The sequence below is a fragment of the Tasmannia lanceolata genome, unplaced genomic scaffold (assembly GCF_043159265.1).
Source record: "Tasmannia lanceolata isolate RefF3 unplaced genomic scaffold, GAP_Taslan_0.1 ptg000019l, whole genome shotgun sequence".
NCBI lineage: Eukaryota > Viridiplantae > Streptophyta > Magnoliopsida > Canellales > Winteraceae > Tasmannia > Tasmannia lanceolata.
In genome coordinates, this window is record NW_027518696.1 from 8,116,850 (window position 1) to 8,132,959 (window position 16,110).

Consider the following 16,110-nt stretch of genomic DNA (forward strand, 5'->3'; position numbering starts at 1 on the left):
AACTTATTTTACAACCATTTTTTATGTAGAAAAATGGGTGTTGTTTTACACCCCTTTTACTCTGAAAGAAACCGAGCCTTAAATAAGGGAAACAAGCCAGTGTACGTGGCAATCAAATCCGTTGAATCCTTCCCATGTGAAGTACAACAACCCCTTTGCAGTCATAGATACATTGCAGCTGGGTGTCCCAAGTACTGAAAGGGGGCAGATATAACACTTCCCAATAAATAAATGTGATGCGTTTCGTCTGTATGAAGAATGCTAAATTGAAGGGCGCCCTTTAAAAATCCAGCTGCAAAGGGTGTCCTATGTTTAAATTGTATTACAGTCGAAAGTTTAAAAGCATTGTCCACCATGAAAAATGAGGAATTGAAAATAGAGATTGACCATTGGTCAACAGAGTTGGTGCCTAATACCTTCCAACAGCGTAACTAAACCACTAATCATAATTTGCTGTGTTTTCACGTAAATATTAGACCATTGACTAACAACAAATAGTTAACAACATTACTGTGACCATATGAAATCGGGACATGCCGAATATATGTACCCGTTGTGAAGACCTCACATACGGCTACCAATTTTCATTGAAGGTGTTTGATAAAATCAAATGGTAGTCTCACAAATCACTAGCCCTAGCAATCTCTCTGTCTTGGTTTTCTTGTTTAGTTGATCGTCTGTTATACTTAAAATTCTGCTTGCTTAGCTTAAAAAAAGAAAGAAAGGCACTATTAGGCTCCTTCCTAAATATGTTTTTTTGGGCCGTACTCCTGCCTTGTGTACGTAATCAAATCCGATGATCAGAATGACAACCATAAGTCTAGCCAAATATTGTTGAGAACACTTTGAGGGGATCTTCCTAGGCTCTTGATCCAAACCATGTCTCATTTAAGGTTTAAGGAAAAAACAAGCTTAAGCACTACATTATGAATGGGATGTTTGTTTAGTATGGGACCCAAAATAGCCAACTCGAAAATGATGAGTAAATAAAGCCAAACCAAGCCCTAACTGTGCCAAGGCATAACAATGGATTTAAATTTCGGTTTCGCCCATGTCTGAAACCGAACTTCGGCCGAAATCACGAAATTTCGGCCAAAATCAGGTACAAAAAAAGGCAATATTATATTATTTTGGCCAAAATTTCAAAAATTTCTGATTTCAGGAAATTTCGGTTTCGTTTGCAACCGAAATTTCGGATTTCGGACGAAATTTAAAACCTCGGGCACAACCCGCTCAACCGTGCAAGCCCGCCACTGGATCGCCTAAGGATCTGTCCTTTCCTTTTGGGGCAGGGGCATGCACCTAGCCAAGTCAGGAGTGCCCATCCAACTAGCCCACTCCGGAGTACCCGCCAAAGGTGTTGTGGAATTATACCTTTTAAGACTAAGCAAATGGCACAGAAGGTGGAAATTGTTTGAATCACAAGGGTTTTTTTTTTCTCTAACTAACCACTCGCAAGCCACCAATCGGATGACTAGGATCACTCAATCAATGAGTGTTTGAGATGGGACCGACTTATAGTGGGCCTAGTCCAGGTTGTGGCCTTGTGGGCAAGGTTTTAAATTTCGGTTTCGGCATGAATTTCGGTCCTATCCGAAACCGAAATTTCTGCCGAAATCTCAAAATTTGGTAGAAAGGCATGAAATGTCGCTTTTTTGGGCCGAAAATTCGGCTGAAATTCTGTAAACAAATAAAAAATAATATTTTAAATTTCGAAATTTCGGCCAAAATGTTTCGCCCATTTCGGTTTCCTAACGTTTGGGTTTCGGTCTTGACGTTGAAATTTAAAACCTTGCTTGTGAGTTGTGGCCTTGTGGGTCTAACCAACTTATGATATAAAGTGGGAAAGTGATATATCCACCGGCCCTTTCTTTCCCGGCCCACCCCTTGTAGTGTAAAAAGACTAGTCATAAATACACTAAAGATGGGTGACTCAGAGAAGAAAAGGGGACCAATATATCGTTTCCCTAATTCATTTCAATTTATTTATTTCTGCTCAGCCGTTCAATTTTGCATTGGGGTATGAGAGAGAGAGAAGAGAGAGAGAGAGAGAGAGAGAGAGAGTGGGTTTTCTTTGAAAGATGAGTAGACTGGATGATTTCTCTTTCAAGTTTCAAGGTCACGCAAAACGATGAACTACCGCCGTTTCCAAAGTACAAACATACTCGATCTTGACGCTCCTCCGTTCTCCTCGTTCCAATTCACGCACGAGATGAGACCACGAGATTCTCAATAACCCACACTTTCGCGAGATGAGTTGAAAACTAAAAAACAGGCGCCCGTACATGCTAATCCGGATTCCTAGACAAACGACACTTTTCAGTGCTTTTAACAAGGTGAATTTTTTACCGTTGATTTTTGTAAATCTTGATCGAGCAGATGGGATCTCTCTCTCTCTGCTTTTGAGATTAGATGTAGAGAGAAGGCGTGCATCTATCAAAACGAGGCGCTTAAATAATCATGATTTTATTTTGGGAGATGATTTTTTCACCCTACTGTAGGATTATGCGCCCTCTTGTATAATGTGATTTGACATAAAAAAAAGCGTTAAAGCCTGCCACAATTCACTTTACAAGTGGGGCTTATAATCTTACAGAGGGGTGAAAAAATCATCACCCTTATTTTTCAACAAAAAAAAGAACCTAGTGAGCTGCTAAAGTCTATCACAATTCCCAGAAAACATCAATTAGCCAATAAAAACCCAAAAACAAAAGCATATAAGGCTGCATTAGTAAAGATTAGGGGCCTCTATAAATGTCACCAAAATTGGTCATTATTTGAAAATAATATTAATTTTTGCATTACCAAATTTTGATAACGGCACTACTAACAAACAGCTGTGAGAAATTAATTAAAAAAGTATAAAACAAAAGTGATCAGTGCCATTATCAAAATATAATGCTGCGGAATTCAGTCCCCTACTTTTATTTAGTTTTATTTTCCAATAGGACATTAAGGCTTCTTTGGAAGCTGTTAACTATATCATTTCAATAATTTTATCTGTTATTTTTTGTGTATAATATAATCATTTTTTAACTTTAAAACCCATTTTTATATAATATTATATGAGGATGCTAAACTGAAGGATGCCCTTGCAAAAACCCAACCGCAAGGCCGCCCCATTGGATCTACACCACCTTACTTTATTAATAATTGTGAAACAACCAACAACTCCAGAAGCTTAAGACAATGTTTTTTTTTTTTTTTTTGAATGGCAAAGAATTCAATTAATGGAAGAGAAAAAGGGGGAGAACCCTGGCGATCGAGAAGATCAAGAAAACACAATGTCGGAAAACAGGGAAAAAAAAAGGAAAATGCACATCACTAGTTAAGGGGGAAGGAAATCAAAGACTTCCAACTCTCCGCCCTAGACACTCCATCCCAGGCTAAGAAAAGGTCCTGACCAAGGAAGTCAGGGACCCGACACAAAAACAGATACATTAGAATACAAATGAACAAGCACATGAACTCCTCACTGGGAAGAAAATAAAAATTTTCTAGCTCGGTTCTTGTCACTCCTGCCCGAACAAGACGATCCACCTCTTCATTCGCCGACCTCCTAACATAACGACCTCCTAACATAACAATAGATAATCGTATGAACTTCAATCTGATCTAGAATCTCACCAAAAATTTCTGAACATCGGTTGAGGAGATCGACCTTCCAACCACCTATGACGTTCAGGTAATCTCCTTCCACTATCTCCTTCCACTATTAGGTTGTACATATTTATATCCGATACCCGTCTTAGGCCTTGAAGGACAATCGCCCTCACCTCTGCTTCTTTGGAATCTTTAATTCCAATCGGTCTAGATAATGTCCATTTAATGATGCTATTCTCATCTTTTTTCTTTCTTTTTTTGTGTTGTTCGTACATGTGGAATTTTAATACAAAGGAGTTGGGTTTTGAATCTAGGACATGCCCTGATTCAATAGATCTCGTACCATGCGAAAACAGCCAATTACACCAAAAGCTTAAGCGGTTAGAGTTTGCATTATTTAATTATTTATACTTCTACAATAACGGCACTCAAAAAATGGAAAATGAAAGGAATGAAAAATGCAGTTGGGTGACATGGATCCAATGGGGGTGCCCTTGGGGCTTGATTTTTGCAAGGCCACCCTTCAGTTCAGTATTCCTCATATTATATGCAAGAGAACAGCTAGGTAGACATTTCTCTATCGGGGTGGAAAATATGCCATCGGTTATATATCCGTCGTCATAGGCGACAAATTTGTGACGGAACTTTCCGACGCTAGAAATTAATTATTCTAATTTTTTGTAAATAGAAAATTATTTTTTTGAAAAGTCCGTCGCTATATACATTTAGCAGTGTGTGCGTGTGTATGTTACCGTCGCCATGTTTTTAGAATTTTTTATTTAAAAAATATTCAATCTATTTAACATAGATCATATTTTAAAATTTGATGTCTCTTTTCAAGGTTTTTAAATTTTGACCGAAATTTGAAATTGGATTAAGTCGAAATGTTACAAAATTTCGACCAAAATTTCAAATTTTCATTTCGTTATCCCGGGCCGAAATTTAAGGAATATCCCTAAAAAATCTGAAATTTATTCGTTATTTAATATTATCCTGAAATTTCAGCCCAAATTACTAAAATTTCCTACGGGATAAAATATTACTTTTTCCTATTTCGACGGATTTCGAACGAAATTTCAGGAAAATTTCAGTTTCAGTGAGGACCGAAACACATTCTAAAACCAAAATTTAGAACCTTGCTCTTTACTCACGCCCTCTTAGGTCTGTCTCCCTCCCACCTTCCCTTGTCAATGAGAAAACTAATATTCCATGTAAATAAATTCATAGGTTGCCAAACATCGTCTGAGGAGGCGATGGCTGTGAACCCCCAAATTTCTCTTGCTTAATCTTAGGAAAACTAGGACTTTGTTGGAGTTAATAACACTCATTCCTAGGCTTAATAAGTTAGCATCTTATAAATTAAGCAGCCTTTTCTTTTTGAATTTTGATTTGCAAATGATGGTCCAACTACTAAATTGGTTCATCTAACACTAATCAATAGGGGATGCAACGGGTAATTTAGATTTAAGACCCAACTCGAGTTGACTTGTCCCTAGCTAGAGCTACGGGTGCAACTAACTCGAGTTGTTTTTTGAGAATTTTAGTTGAGCTTTTACCATAAAATCGGATCGGATCAAGTTTCCGTTTAATTTTAATTCATTTTTGGCAAAAGATCAACCCGACCCTACCCAAATTGCACTCCTAGCTAGAGCCGGGTCCTTTTTGTTAAAAAAAAACACCCATGCCTAAAACATTGCCACCCTACTAGCCAGTTCATGACTCTAAAGTTGAGTGAAAACCGAACATGAAACTTTGGTTTCATTCGGCTTCTTATGGATTCCCACATCTAAGGCAGAGCCCCTACTACCGTTAACTCCAAATGCATTAAAAGTTAACGATTTCTGTTAAAGGGGGAGATTTTATCATTCGGGGGAGATATCACTGCCCTAAGTCAATTGCACAACACTAATAGTTCAAAGAACGGACTAAATAGGGTTCATTAAGAATTTGATAAAATCCATTCAATTTTTACGCATGTCGAAGAAAATTAGGAGTGCTGAAATCAATTTCGAAAGTGGAAATTTAGAAATTTCACAGCCATTCAAAGGGAGATGTTCTTCTATTTTAGAGCTATGCAACCCTCTAATGCTTATCTTTCATAAAATTCACATAAGTGTACCTTAATGTAGTGTTTCGACCTCGCGGCCATTTGGATACATCGATTTTATGATTCTACAAATGCCTGGATTTTAGGATTTTACGAGCTAACACCTAGATTTTATAAGCTAAAACCTGGATTTTATAGTTCTACAAATGGTAAACCATTGATTTAAGTTGTTTATCGCACCGTATGTGGTGTCCATTTTGCATAGGACCGAGACCATGTAGGTTGCCTCATGATATAATACAAGATCAACAGTCTAGATTGCACATAGATATATCCCCATGTGGGACCCAAAAAATTGCCCATTAGGTAGCATGGATTATGAGCGAGACTATCTGGATCTTCACCTTCGGTGGAGATTCAAGATATTGGGCGGATTTATCATTTCCCTTCAAAATAATGAGTTTACCAAACAGGGAAATTTTATTTTCCATGGAAAAAATTGAGTGAGAGAGATAGAAGCTTATTTCCAAGATGAGATACAATGAGAGAAGCCTTTGGACTCACAATTTCTCGCATAACAAAGAATTAGAGAAAGCAAAGCCAATAAGAGAAATTGAAGAAATAGCCCTCTTAAGAAAACCAAACACCTTTGAGTAAAATAACACTCCTCCCATTTCCCAAAACTTAAAATATGTGAAGAACCCACTTCCCCAATACCCTTGAGAAGAGATATTTCTAGATCTACATCAATAGACCCCCTTGAAAAATGTGGAGAACTTCACATCCATCAATCCCCAAACCAAACTAATTTTTTTTTCTTCACCTCCTTGAAAACTCACACCCACCCAGGCACCCAACATGAGCCCGAAACACTCCCTCCGAAACACTGCCTTTTATTTCCCACAACCCAATGCCCCCACCTTCCATCATTTTCAGTTAGACAAGAGTAAAAGAAAAAGAAAAAGAAAAACATAAATAGTCACCCCCAGAGAGAGAGAGAGAGAGAGAGAGAGAGAGAGAGAGAGAGTACATGGGAATATATGTGGGGACCATCACTCCCATGATTTTACACCCCTCCTTCCATTCTTCAAAGCTATATTTAAATCAGTCTATTAATTTCTATTTTCAGCACAATTTGTGTTAAGTCAGTCTATTAACTTCTTTTTTCAGCACAATTTGTATTTGTTGGTTGACATAGTGATTTGGACTTGGAAGCAGCCATCTTTTCTTGTCTATAGACAATGATGTCTCATATTTCACTTGGCTCTGTTCTTTTACTCTTCACCCATCTCTCTTCATCCCTTTTACTCAACAATAGACCGTGGGATATGAAGTCTTAGAATAAGTTACAAGTTTTGGAGCTTTGAGCAAAGATTGGGTTCTTTGGGTGGAGAAGGTTTTGGGCTTCAACCCCTCTCAAAGATGGGGGCACTTAGTTCGCTGTTCTAGTGTAGTTGTTTCATGTCTTGGGGTATGTTATGTGGGGGAGAATGTTACAATATTGAGTGGGCCCGCATAGGCATGGGACCGGGTGGGACCCAGCGTGGTATGAGACAAGTTTAAAGAGCCTTGCCTAATACATTCCATCAGCGCTGGAGCTTTTGGCGTATTTACAGGTGCCTAATATTTGTTATCAGAGCAGCCATCAAGTCAAGTGTTCAAGTATGTGGAAAGGACTACCCGAAAAGGGCTACCTAGTAAAAAAGTTTAGAGTGAAAGCCGCCATAGTGAAGTGGACATAGAGTGGGCTGCTGTGGATAAGGCTACCTTGGAAAAAAGGTCAGAGTAAAAGCCGTCACAAAGTGAGCCGCCGAGGATAGCGGATGCGAAAGTGTGATGGTATATTATGGTCCTGAGTGGGGGTCCTGCTTAGGTATGGGAATGGATGGGCCAACTAGCTTGGTATGGGACAAATTTAAAGGGCCTTACCTAATGCGTTCAATCAGCTATGAAGCTTATGGTGTATTGGTACGGTGCCACCTAAACAGAGAAAACCTTACCCCTCTATTTTTATTTGCTTTATTAGTTGAGGAATGATAGATACAAGGGAGCCCTTGCATACAAGGGATCCACGTCATCAAATGTAAATGATTTTACTTTTTCAACCAATTTTAAATTGTAACTAAAAATGAAGTGGATCAAACAAAGAGCCCTTATGGGCGGCTGTGTATGCAAGGGCTCCCTTGTATCTATCATTGCACTTGTTAGTTTGGTATTAGTATGTAAACAACCCGGTTCCCCAAGACGCTTGAGAACATGCATTTCTAGATCCACGTCAAAAAAACCTCGAGAAATGAGAACTTCCCATCTCCATCAATCCCCAGACCAAAAGAAACTAAAAAAATTTCTTCACCTCCTTGAAAACCCACACCCACCAAACCTCAGAGCCCCAAACACTCCCATCATTTCCCACAACCCAATGCCCCCACCTTCCATCATTTTCAGTTAGACGAGTGAAAAAGAAAAAAGAAACGGATAAACAAACACCCCTAGAAAGAAGAGAGAGAAGAGAGCACAAGGGTGCATGGGAATGTGTGTGGGACCAGACTCTCTCTCTCTCTCTCTTTATGTCTTAACTCTTAAACAGTCCCATGATTTTACATCACTCCTTCCATTCTTCAAAGCTAAATCTTACTATCTAACTATCAGTCTTATCTCTTTGATTTACAAGATCTGTTCTAATTATAATTTCTTTTTTTTTTCACCACCATTTGTGTTTGTTGGTTGACAGTGATTTGGACTTGAAAGCAGTCATCTTTCCTATCTACAGACACTGATGTATGGTATATCACTTGGGTTGTTCTTGTACCTTTCACCCATCTCTCTTCTTCTCTTTTACTCAACAATGGGCTGTGGGAATTGAATGTTTAGAAAGGAATACAAGTTGTTGGGGGGTTTGAGAAGAGATGGGTTCTTTGGGTGAAATTGTGAAGAAGAAGGTAATGTGGCTTTACCCCAAGGTTTCAGGCTTCAATCCTTCTGAAAGATGGGGACACTCAGCGTGCTGTTCTAACGGGGTTGTTTATGTTTTTGGGGTATGTGTGGCAAAACCCATGAATTTATCTCTATGTTTCTTTTCATTTGCTTTAGTTGTTTGATATTTAGTACCATAAATGTTTGTTATGGTTGGAATTCTTTTGACAGTTTGTAGTAGTTTGTTCTTCTTTGTTCTTTTCTGTTTTTGTTTTTTTTGTTTTTTTTTTGTTTTCTTTTTGTTGTTGTTGTTACTCTGGGTAATTGTCCTAATATTAATGTTTGCAAATTTGCTTGTATTATATCGTAGCATGTATTGTGTTGTTTTTAATTAATTTCTCTCCAATTTTTCTATGCCAATATGACCTGTGATATTGATTTTCTTTGAGTATTTACAGAGACATTTTTCTTGGCAGTTCTGGTTGTTTTCCTTTCTTTCTCTATCTTTGCTTAATGTTGTTTGTTATTTCTTTCTTTTCATAAGGTTCCAGTATTGTTTGTTATGGGAGTTTTTTTGGGTTCGTTTTGTGATTTAGTTTATTCGGCTTTAGTTTTATTTGTGATAATTATCTATGTTACTGATTTTTGCTTATAATCTGTTACAGGGTTAAGGGAGATTTTTTGGGTCTGTCTAGGATTCCTCTTGTTCTTCTTTGTATTCCCCCTTATTTGGATCTGTTTTTTCAAGTAGTTTTCTGCTTCTTGATAATATAATGTGTTCAAATATTGTGGATATTTCTTTTTACAAGAAACATTGGGTTTTGGAGAAAATCAGTAGATGTGTGTTGAGGTTTTGGATGTTGTATTTGTATCCTTTTTCTACTTACACTTGTTCATACCCACTAGCCCTATTGTTGCTTCACTATCATGCTTCTCGAATTTAATTATTGAACAAATTGCTCATGATTTTATCACTGCCTTCTATATTTCCTTTTTCTTTTTCTTTTTTTTTTAAAAATTTTAAATTAATGACTAACTTGATTTCCCTTTCCTTTTTGACATTTAAGGGGTTTTCACTTTGACCGTTCAGTTATCCAGGTGTAAATTTCTGTAATTTCCACTCATATTCCATGTTTTATTCTCACTTATTAGGCTTCTTCAGTTGTTTGTGCTTTCAACTTTCAAGCCTTTTTTACTTTATTTTCTCTTTAGAGATCTTTTTTTGGGAGAGTGGTTACTCTGTTAATTTTTTACCCTAAGGTTTGCATCATTGTTTTCGGTAATGAATTGTGTGTTTTGTTTCTCACTCTTCATCTTCATTTAAAAGTTTATCAATTCCTAGGTCTGGTTTCCTTTATTCTGCAGGCTAAACTTCAAAATTCTTAATGTCTAGTGTTTGAATTTTTTTCCATTTAACTATAATATCCTATGCCTCTTTCTCCGAATCTTTTTATAGATATAAACTAAGATCTTACTCCTCTTTCCATGTAAATAAATTCTTCTCTACCTTTTTCAGGGCTGTTGTGGTGGACTACACTTCAGCGATGTCCTTATGCTTGATCTAGATACAATGGTTTGGAGCTCCCTTGTAACCACTGGCCAGCAACCTGGTACCAGAGACAGCCACAGTGCAGCACTCGTAGGGCACCGAATGATAGTTCTAGGAGGGACGAATGGTTCCAAGAAGGTAAATGATCTCCATATATTGGATCTAAGGACCAAAGAATGGAGTCAGCCCAATTGTGAAGGAAATCCACCTTCCCCGCGTGAAAGTCACACAGCCACAGTCATGGGTGATGATAAATTAGTTATATTTGGGGGTAGTGGAGAAGGGGAAGCAAATTACTTGAATGACTTACACATTTTAGACCTTAAAACCATGAAATGGACTTCTCCTAAGGTAACGGGTGATCTTCCTGCACCAAGGGACAGCCACACTGCAGTTGCAGTTGAGAACAAACTTATTGTATATGGTGGAGATTGCGGTGATCGCTATCATGGCGAAGTCGATGTTCTTGACATGGACACACTAACTTGGTCAAGGGTATGTTTCACCATTCTAATATTTTTATAACCTTCTTTTCCCACTGGAAGGTCATTGCTGTAGGTTTTCTTTTTGAGATATTAGTGCTCTAATGTTAAAAAGGAAAATTGAAGAGCTTGGAAGCATTACCTTGTGCCATTTTTCATTTTAGAAGATAGTCATTTTGGTGTTATGAAATTTTCAGTTGTTATAGCTGTTGCATTCTTTTAGTCAGTTAGGGAGATTATTATAGTTATTATCTTCTCTTTCTGTCATGAAGTAGAGGTTTTTATAGTTAATAAAGAATCTGCCTTTCTGTTAAGTTGTTTACTTGCTTCTTTATTTGTAAATTTATATAATTGTCACATCGTTCTTAATTTTCATTACTTGCTTAAGCTACAAAAGGATTGGTTGGTGGTGATAGATGTACAAGACGTCAAGCCGAAGTTTCTTTGTTGGATAGGGGCGTGCAACCTCTTCTATATTGATACTAAGCAGGAAAAGCTTTATATGTCTTGCCCATAAGGGTCTAAATCTATTTCATTTAGTGATAGATATTCTATAACTGTGAAAAACTTGACAATTAACTTGATAGTACACAGTGAAAATACATAGAAAATAATTTTCTAACACGTTCACAAAGTGCATTTGTCATCTAAATGCGAATAAATTCTTCATAGAATATGTAGTCAAACTGAACACGAGTATACCACTTGATTTTTAGCATTTGTGTTTGATAAATTGTTCACTTTTTTTTTTAATTATTATTACAGTTGGCAGTCCATGGATCTTCTCCTGGTGTTAGAGCAGGTCATGCAGCTGTAAATATTGGGACCCAGGCAAGACACGTAATTGAAAATTTGGAAGTGACAATTTAGGAAAATGAAATCTGAAAAACATTTGCATTTGTCTGGCATGCCTTACAGGTTTATGTCATAGGTGGTGTTGGCGATAAGCAATACTATAATGATGTTTGGGTTCTCGATTTGCACACATGTTCATGGACTCAGCTTGATATATGTGGTCAGCAACCACAAGGGCGGTTTTCTCACACTGCTGTGGCTACAGACTCGGACATTGCCATTTATGGAGGGTAAGTTTTTATATAGTTAGTGCCATTCAAAAAAAAAAAAAGGTTTTTATATAGTTAGTGAGCTCATCTTTGCCAATTTGCTTGTTTGGGGGTTTTTTCAATATTGGGTTCTATTTGGAAATTTTACATCTTGTGGTTTAAACTAGCAGATGTGGAGAAGATGAGCGTCCTCTAAATGAATTACTCATCCTTCAACTAGGATCTGAACATGCTAATGGCCGTTACAACATTTCCTTGTGCAAGAATTTTGGCAGCCACTGGAACCAAGAAAAGCGAAGGTTTTTGAGAGGGATGAAAAATTCAGCAAGAGATGATGTAATCCCAACAACTTTTACATACCAAGCTTGCACAACCTTAATTTGTCACTTTGATATAAGCCTCAACTATTTGTTCTTGTTTACTTCTGTCACAGAAAATTATGATTTTTAGTAACGGAGAACCAAATCGCAGATCCCGTGAACTTGACTCAGAATCAAAGCACTCTGTTTTACGTAGTTCAGGTGGTTCTGATTGTCGCTGAATTTATTTCATTGAGCTCGTGAGTACATCAAATGTTTCTGATACATAATAGCCATCCACATTTTTTTTCAGATAATTTTCATTCCAAGAGAAGGAGAGCAAGTGAGCTCAAAACATGGCAGGCTGAATCAGAACAAGAAGAGCATTCTCTTTCACTATCCCAACATTCATCTCCTTCCCAATCTGATCAAGAGCAGACCACAGTTCAAAAACTACCCTCTGCAGCTTCCGAGACTATCATGGTTAACCCACCCTTTGGTTTATTTAGGCAGCAGAATCAGACCCAGACCCATTGTCAATCCAACACCATACTAAATAACCAAATGGAGCAGAGAGGTAACATTCAGAGGGCAGGTCATGATTTTCATTTCGTGCCAAGTGAGTTTCAGAGGCAGCCGAAAACAGAGCAGTTTCTCCGTGTTGCCCACACCGGAAGGCAAGGCATTCAATACCCACTAGCAGATCAGAAGCCCTCACAGAGATCAGCAATTCCTCCCTTGGTATAGACCTTAAGCTCGTCCTTTCTTTGAATTGTATTGTAATCATGGTTTTAAATTTCGGCCGAAACGTTTCGTTTCGGCCGAAATATTTCGTTTCGGCCGAAATATTTCGGTTTCGGTGGAAACCGAAACGAAATTCACTGTGAGTCGGAAAAGTACCAAACTTCGCCGAAACGTTTCGGTGAAATTTCGGAAATTTCGGTGAAGTTTCGGAAATTTCGGTGAAGTTTCGGAAATTTCGGTGAAACGTTTCGGAAATTTCCAAAATTTCACCGAAATTTCGGTGAAATTTTTACAAGATTTCGTCCGAAATTTCGTTCCGAAACCGAAACGTTTCGGTTTCGGTGATGACCGAAACCGAAACCGAAACCGAGATTTAAAACCTTGATTGTAATTGCCTGAACATTTTTCGAATTCTGCTCATTTTGTTTCTTTATAGATTGGGGCCGAGGTCCATGGTACGGTGGATGGAGCTTTCGATTCCGGGTACCTCATGACGGCTAATGTCAATGGTCAGATACTGAGAGGTGTCTTATTTACCCCTGTAAGCTTCTATAAACTCTACTCAACCCACCTAGTGAACACCATGTAATTTATGTAGCAAATCCAAAGTACTACTATCTAAGTTCAAAGCTAGTTGAGCAAAAAATCCTAGTTTACATGTTCTTACCATTGTGTCTGCTGATCAGGGACCATGTGTTGTCACAAGAGCAGTTCTTCCACAGAATCCAACTCTAACAAGTCCATTTGTCAATGCTCATACATACTCAAATTCAAATCCAAATTCAAATCCAAATCCAAATCCAAATCATGGTAATCCTGCTTATGTAAGACCTCAGCATCATGCATCATTTGCGATGCCGGAATCCGGTCATAACATCCGGCAAGCTCATCCGCCATCAGCTGTCCGTGCTACGCCATCCTTGGCCAAACCCACAAGGGCTAATAGTGATCTTCAAGGCGTTGTTCTAACATTGGGAGGACCGGGAGGTTGTCAGGGTGGATAATAGAACAGAATCACGCCTAGACTGAGACTACTCTTTTTTGTAAATCTCAAATAGATTGAAAATAAAAATGTTGTTTGAGAGTTTCTTCTGTTCTGTATCAATCTTATCGGATATTGTTGAGTAATTATTTTAAATTCTACGATGATTGGCAGAGGAAAGTAATTTGTATTATGAATGAGGCCATGACTTTTGATAGAAGAATTTGAAATTCATCAACCAGAGCTTTCTGTTTAGTTGGTTAGTAAGGCATGTTTTTTTGAGCCTTGAAGTCATACTTCCTCCTATTGAAGTCGGCATAACAGTGGCTTCTCAAAACAAAAGTAAAGATAGTTTTAGCAACATGTGTACTGCATAATCACATGAAGGAAAATGAATGATTAACTTGTTTTTTAATCCAATAAACAAAGGACTCACAAAGAAGAAGTAGAGCCGATCCCAAAGGCAACAATAAAAGAGAAAATCAAAGCTAAAATTCTACGAAGTACTTCCTACTGTAGGGAAGAGGTTGAGGAGCAAGAGGGTGAAGGAGACTGCCAGATCTGTGGATTTTCAATTACTTATTTCACAACTTATTCAGACATCTGATTTTTTTCACTGTCAGTGGCTGAATTGGAAATTCAAGGATTTGATCCGGATCCAAATGGCAACACAAAAAGGGCAGCAAATGTGAGAATTCCAAATCAAAATCTTCTCGGCATCCAAACGGCCCTAAAAGTAAATGTAATTTCTCATTATCTCATTGAAATCAAACATTAGAGTTTCATTTCATCATTTCACGACTCTTTAGCAAAGATCCAGATAATAATTTATTTTCATTGTTTTTGTTACAAATTCCTATAAAGAAAATATTGGCAATAGCAAATTTCAAAATGTAGTAGTTCTTATCTACAATTTCCAATAAATGAAGACTATAATTCGAGGTACAATGCAGCTGTCATTGATGCAGTAAACCACTAGAATCATATGCTTTAAAAAAGAATTGAGTCTTTCTCAATGTTTATTTGATCTTAATTGGACATATATATTGTAATTGATGGGATTATTGCCACCCTTTTTATCTAAGGAGCTTACTAGTTTGGTGGGCCCTGCCCATAAAATTACATTGATAAGATAATCTTAACCATTGGATTTGTTGACCTCAATCGAAATCCCCATACCTAGCCAAATCCTACGGCTACGATAGCCTACTGTTGCCTATCGTCCTTTCCGATAAACTCCAATGGGGGCCCACCAGAAAATGAAAGATTTTGGGGTGACGTGAGGATTCGGCAAAAAAGGAAAAGCTCCCGCGCATCTCGCGCGGTGCTGTACATTGTCATGCCACGTCATCCACGATCTCTGAATCTAACAACAAAAGTCTGTCTCTATTGAAAAGACGCCTCCCTTCTTTGTCACCACATCACCCACATCACATCCCATCAGATCCTTTTCAGCTTTTCCGGTGGGTCCCACCTGAAATTCCGGTGGGTCCCACCGGAAAATGACATCCGTCCGTCCGTGTACGGGACGACACCGCCGAGGTGATTCCGACTCGTCGCGGTGAAAATTAAGTTTTGCCACGTGTTTTCTCGGATTATAAGAAAAAGGACAGTTATAAATTCGTACCCTTGTAGGATAATTCGCGCCCCTTGTAACGTGAATCGAGGTTAAAAAGCGTTAGAGTCTGCTGCATACCCTCCTTAAGACGGGTGCGAATTATCCTACAGGGGGTGCGTATTTATTCTCAACCTAAAAAAAAAAAAAAAAACTCGTTAGAAGACGAAAGTACAGTACTACAGTGTCCAGACATTGATTGGAGAAGCTGGAGACGAGGATCGTTTTTACTATTATTACATTTAGGTAATTGATCTGGGCCGTCCATATGTAGGACCTTGTTGGATCACTAGTGAATTATCCCAAACAGACGATCCCAACCATCCATCCAGCTGTGGGTCTCTTTGGATACCACAAAATCAATCCTTGACGATTGGAAAAGATCATGTGATGTGACTCAGTGCGAGTGCACAAATGCTGTCGGTGGTCATCGGGAGCGTTAATTTGATGAGCCAGCCATCACAGGGCAACCTTCTATCACAACGTGCCGAGTCGACTAGGATTTTCTTTAGCCGCATTTTAAAACACATTGCTATGGGCTTATGGTGATAGGCTGATCAAAGCTAGGGATAGCAAGCCGGGGTTCATTTATCGACGGATAGAATTGTTATCTTCTCTCGGATGAAATATTACTAGAACAAAATTGGGAAACAATGAAGAAGATAAGTTATCCAGGAGAAATTTTTTTTATCCCTATATGAACAGCTGTTTGAATACTTCTAAAAAACAGTAAAAGGAAGCATTAGGTGTTCAATCCTGATGGCGACAAAATAGTAATTGATTAGTGACAAAATGTAGTAATTGGAAATTTT

The 16,110-nt window shown here is 38.2% G+C and overlaps 1 protein-coding gene across 1 annotated transcript; it reads left to right on the forward strand.

The window, feature by feature from the left end:
• The first annotated feature begins 8,017 nt into the window (after nt 1-8,017).
• On the forward strand, nt 8,018-13,938 carry LOC143853450 (uncharacterized). Its single transcript, XM_077363216.1, has 9 exons — nt 8,018-8,685; nt 10,080-10,607; nt 11,360-11,425; nt 11,513-11,679; nt 11,829-11,994; nt 12,092-12,179; nt 12,271-12,698; nt 13,138-13,242; nt 13,388-13,938. Exons 1-9 carry the CDS (start codon nt 8,557-8,559, stop codon nt 13,703-13,705), a joined length of 1,995 nt encoding a protein of 664 aa, XP_077219331.1. The 5' UTR covers nt 8,018-8,556; the 3' UTR covers nt 13,706-13,938.
• The last annotated feature ends 2,172 nt before the right edge of the window (nt 13,939-16,110 follow it).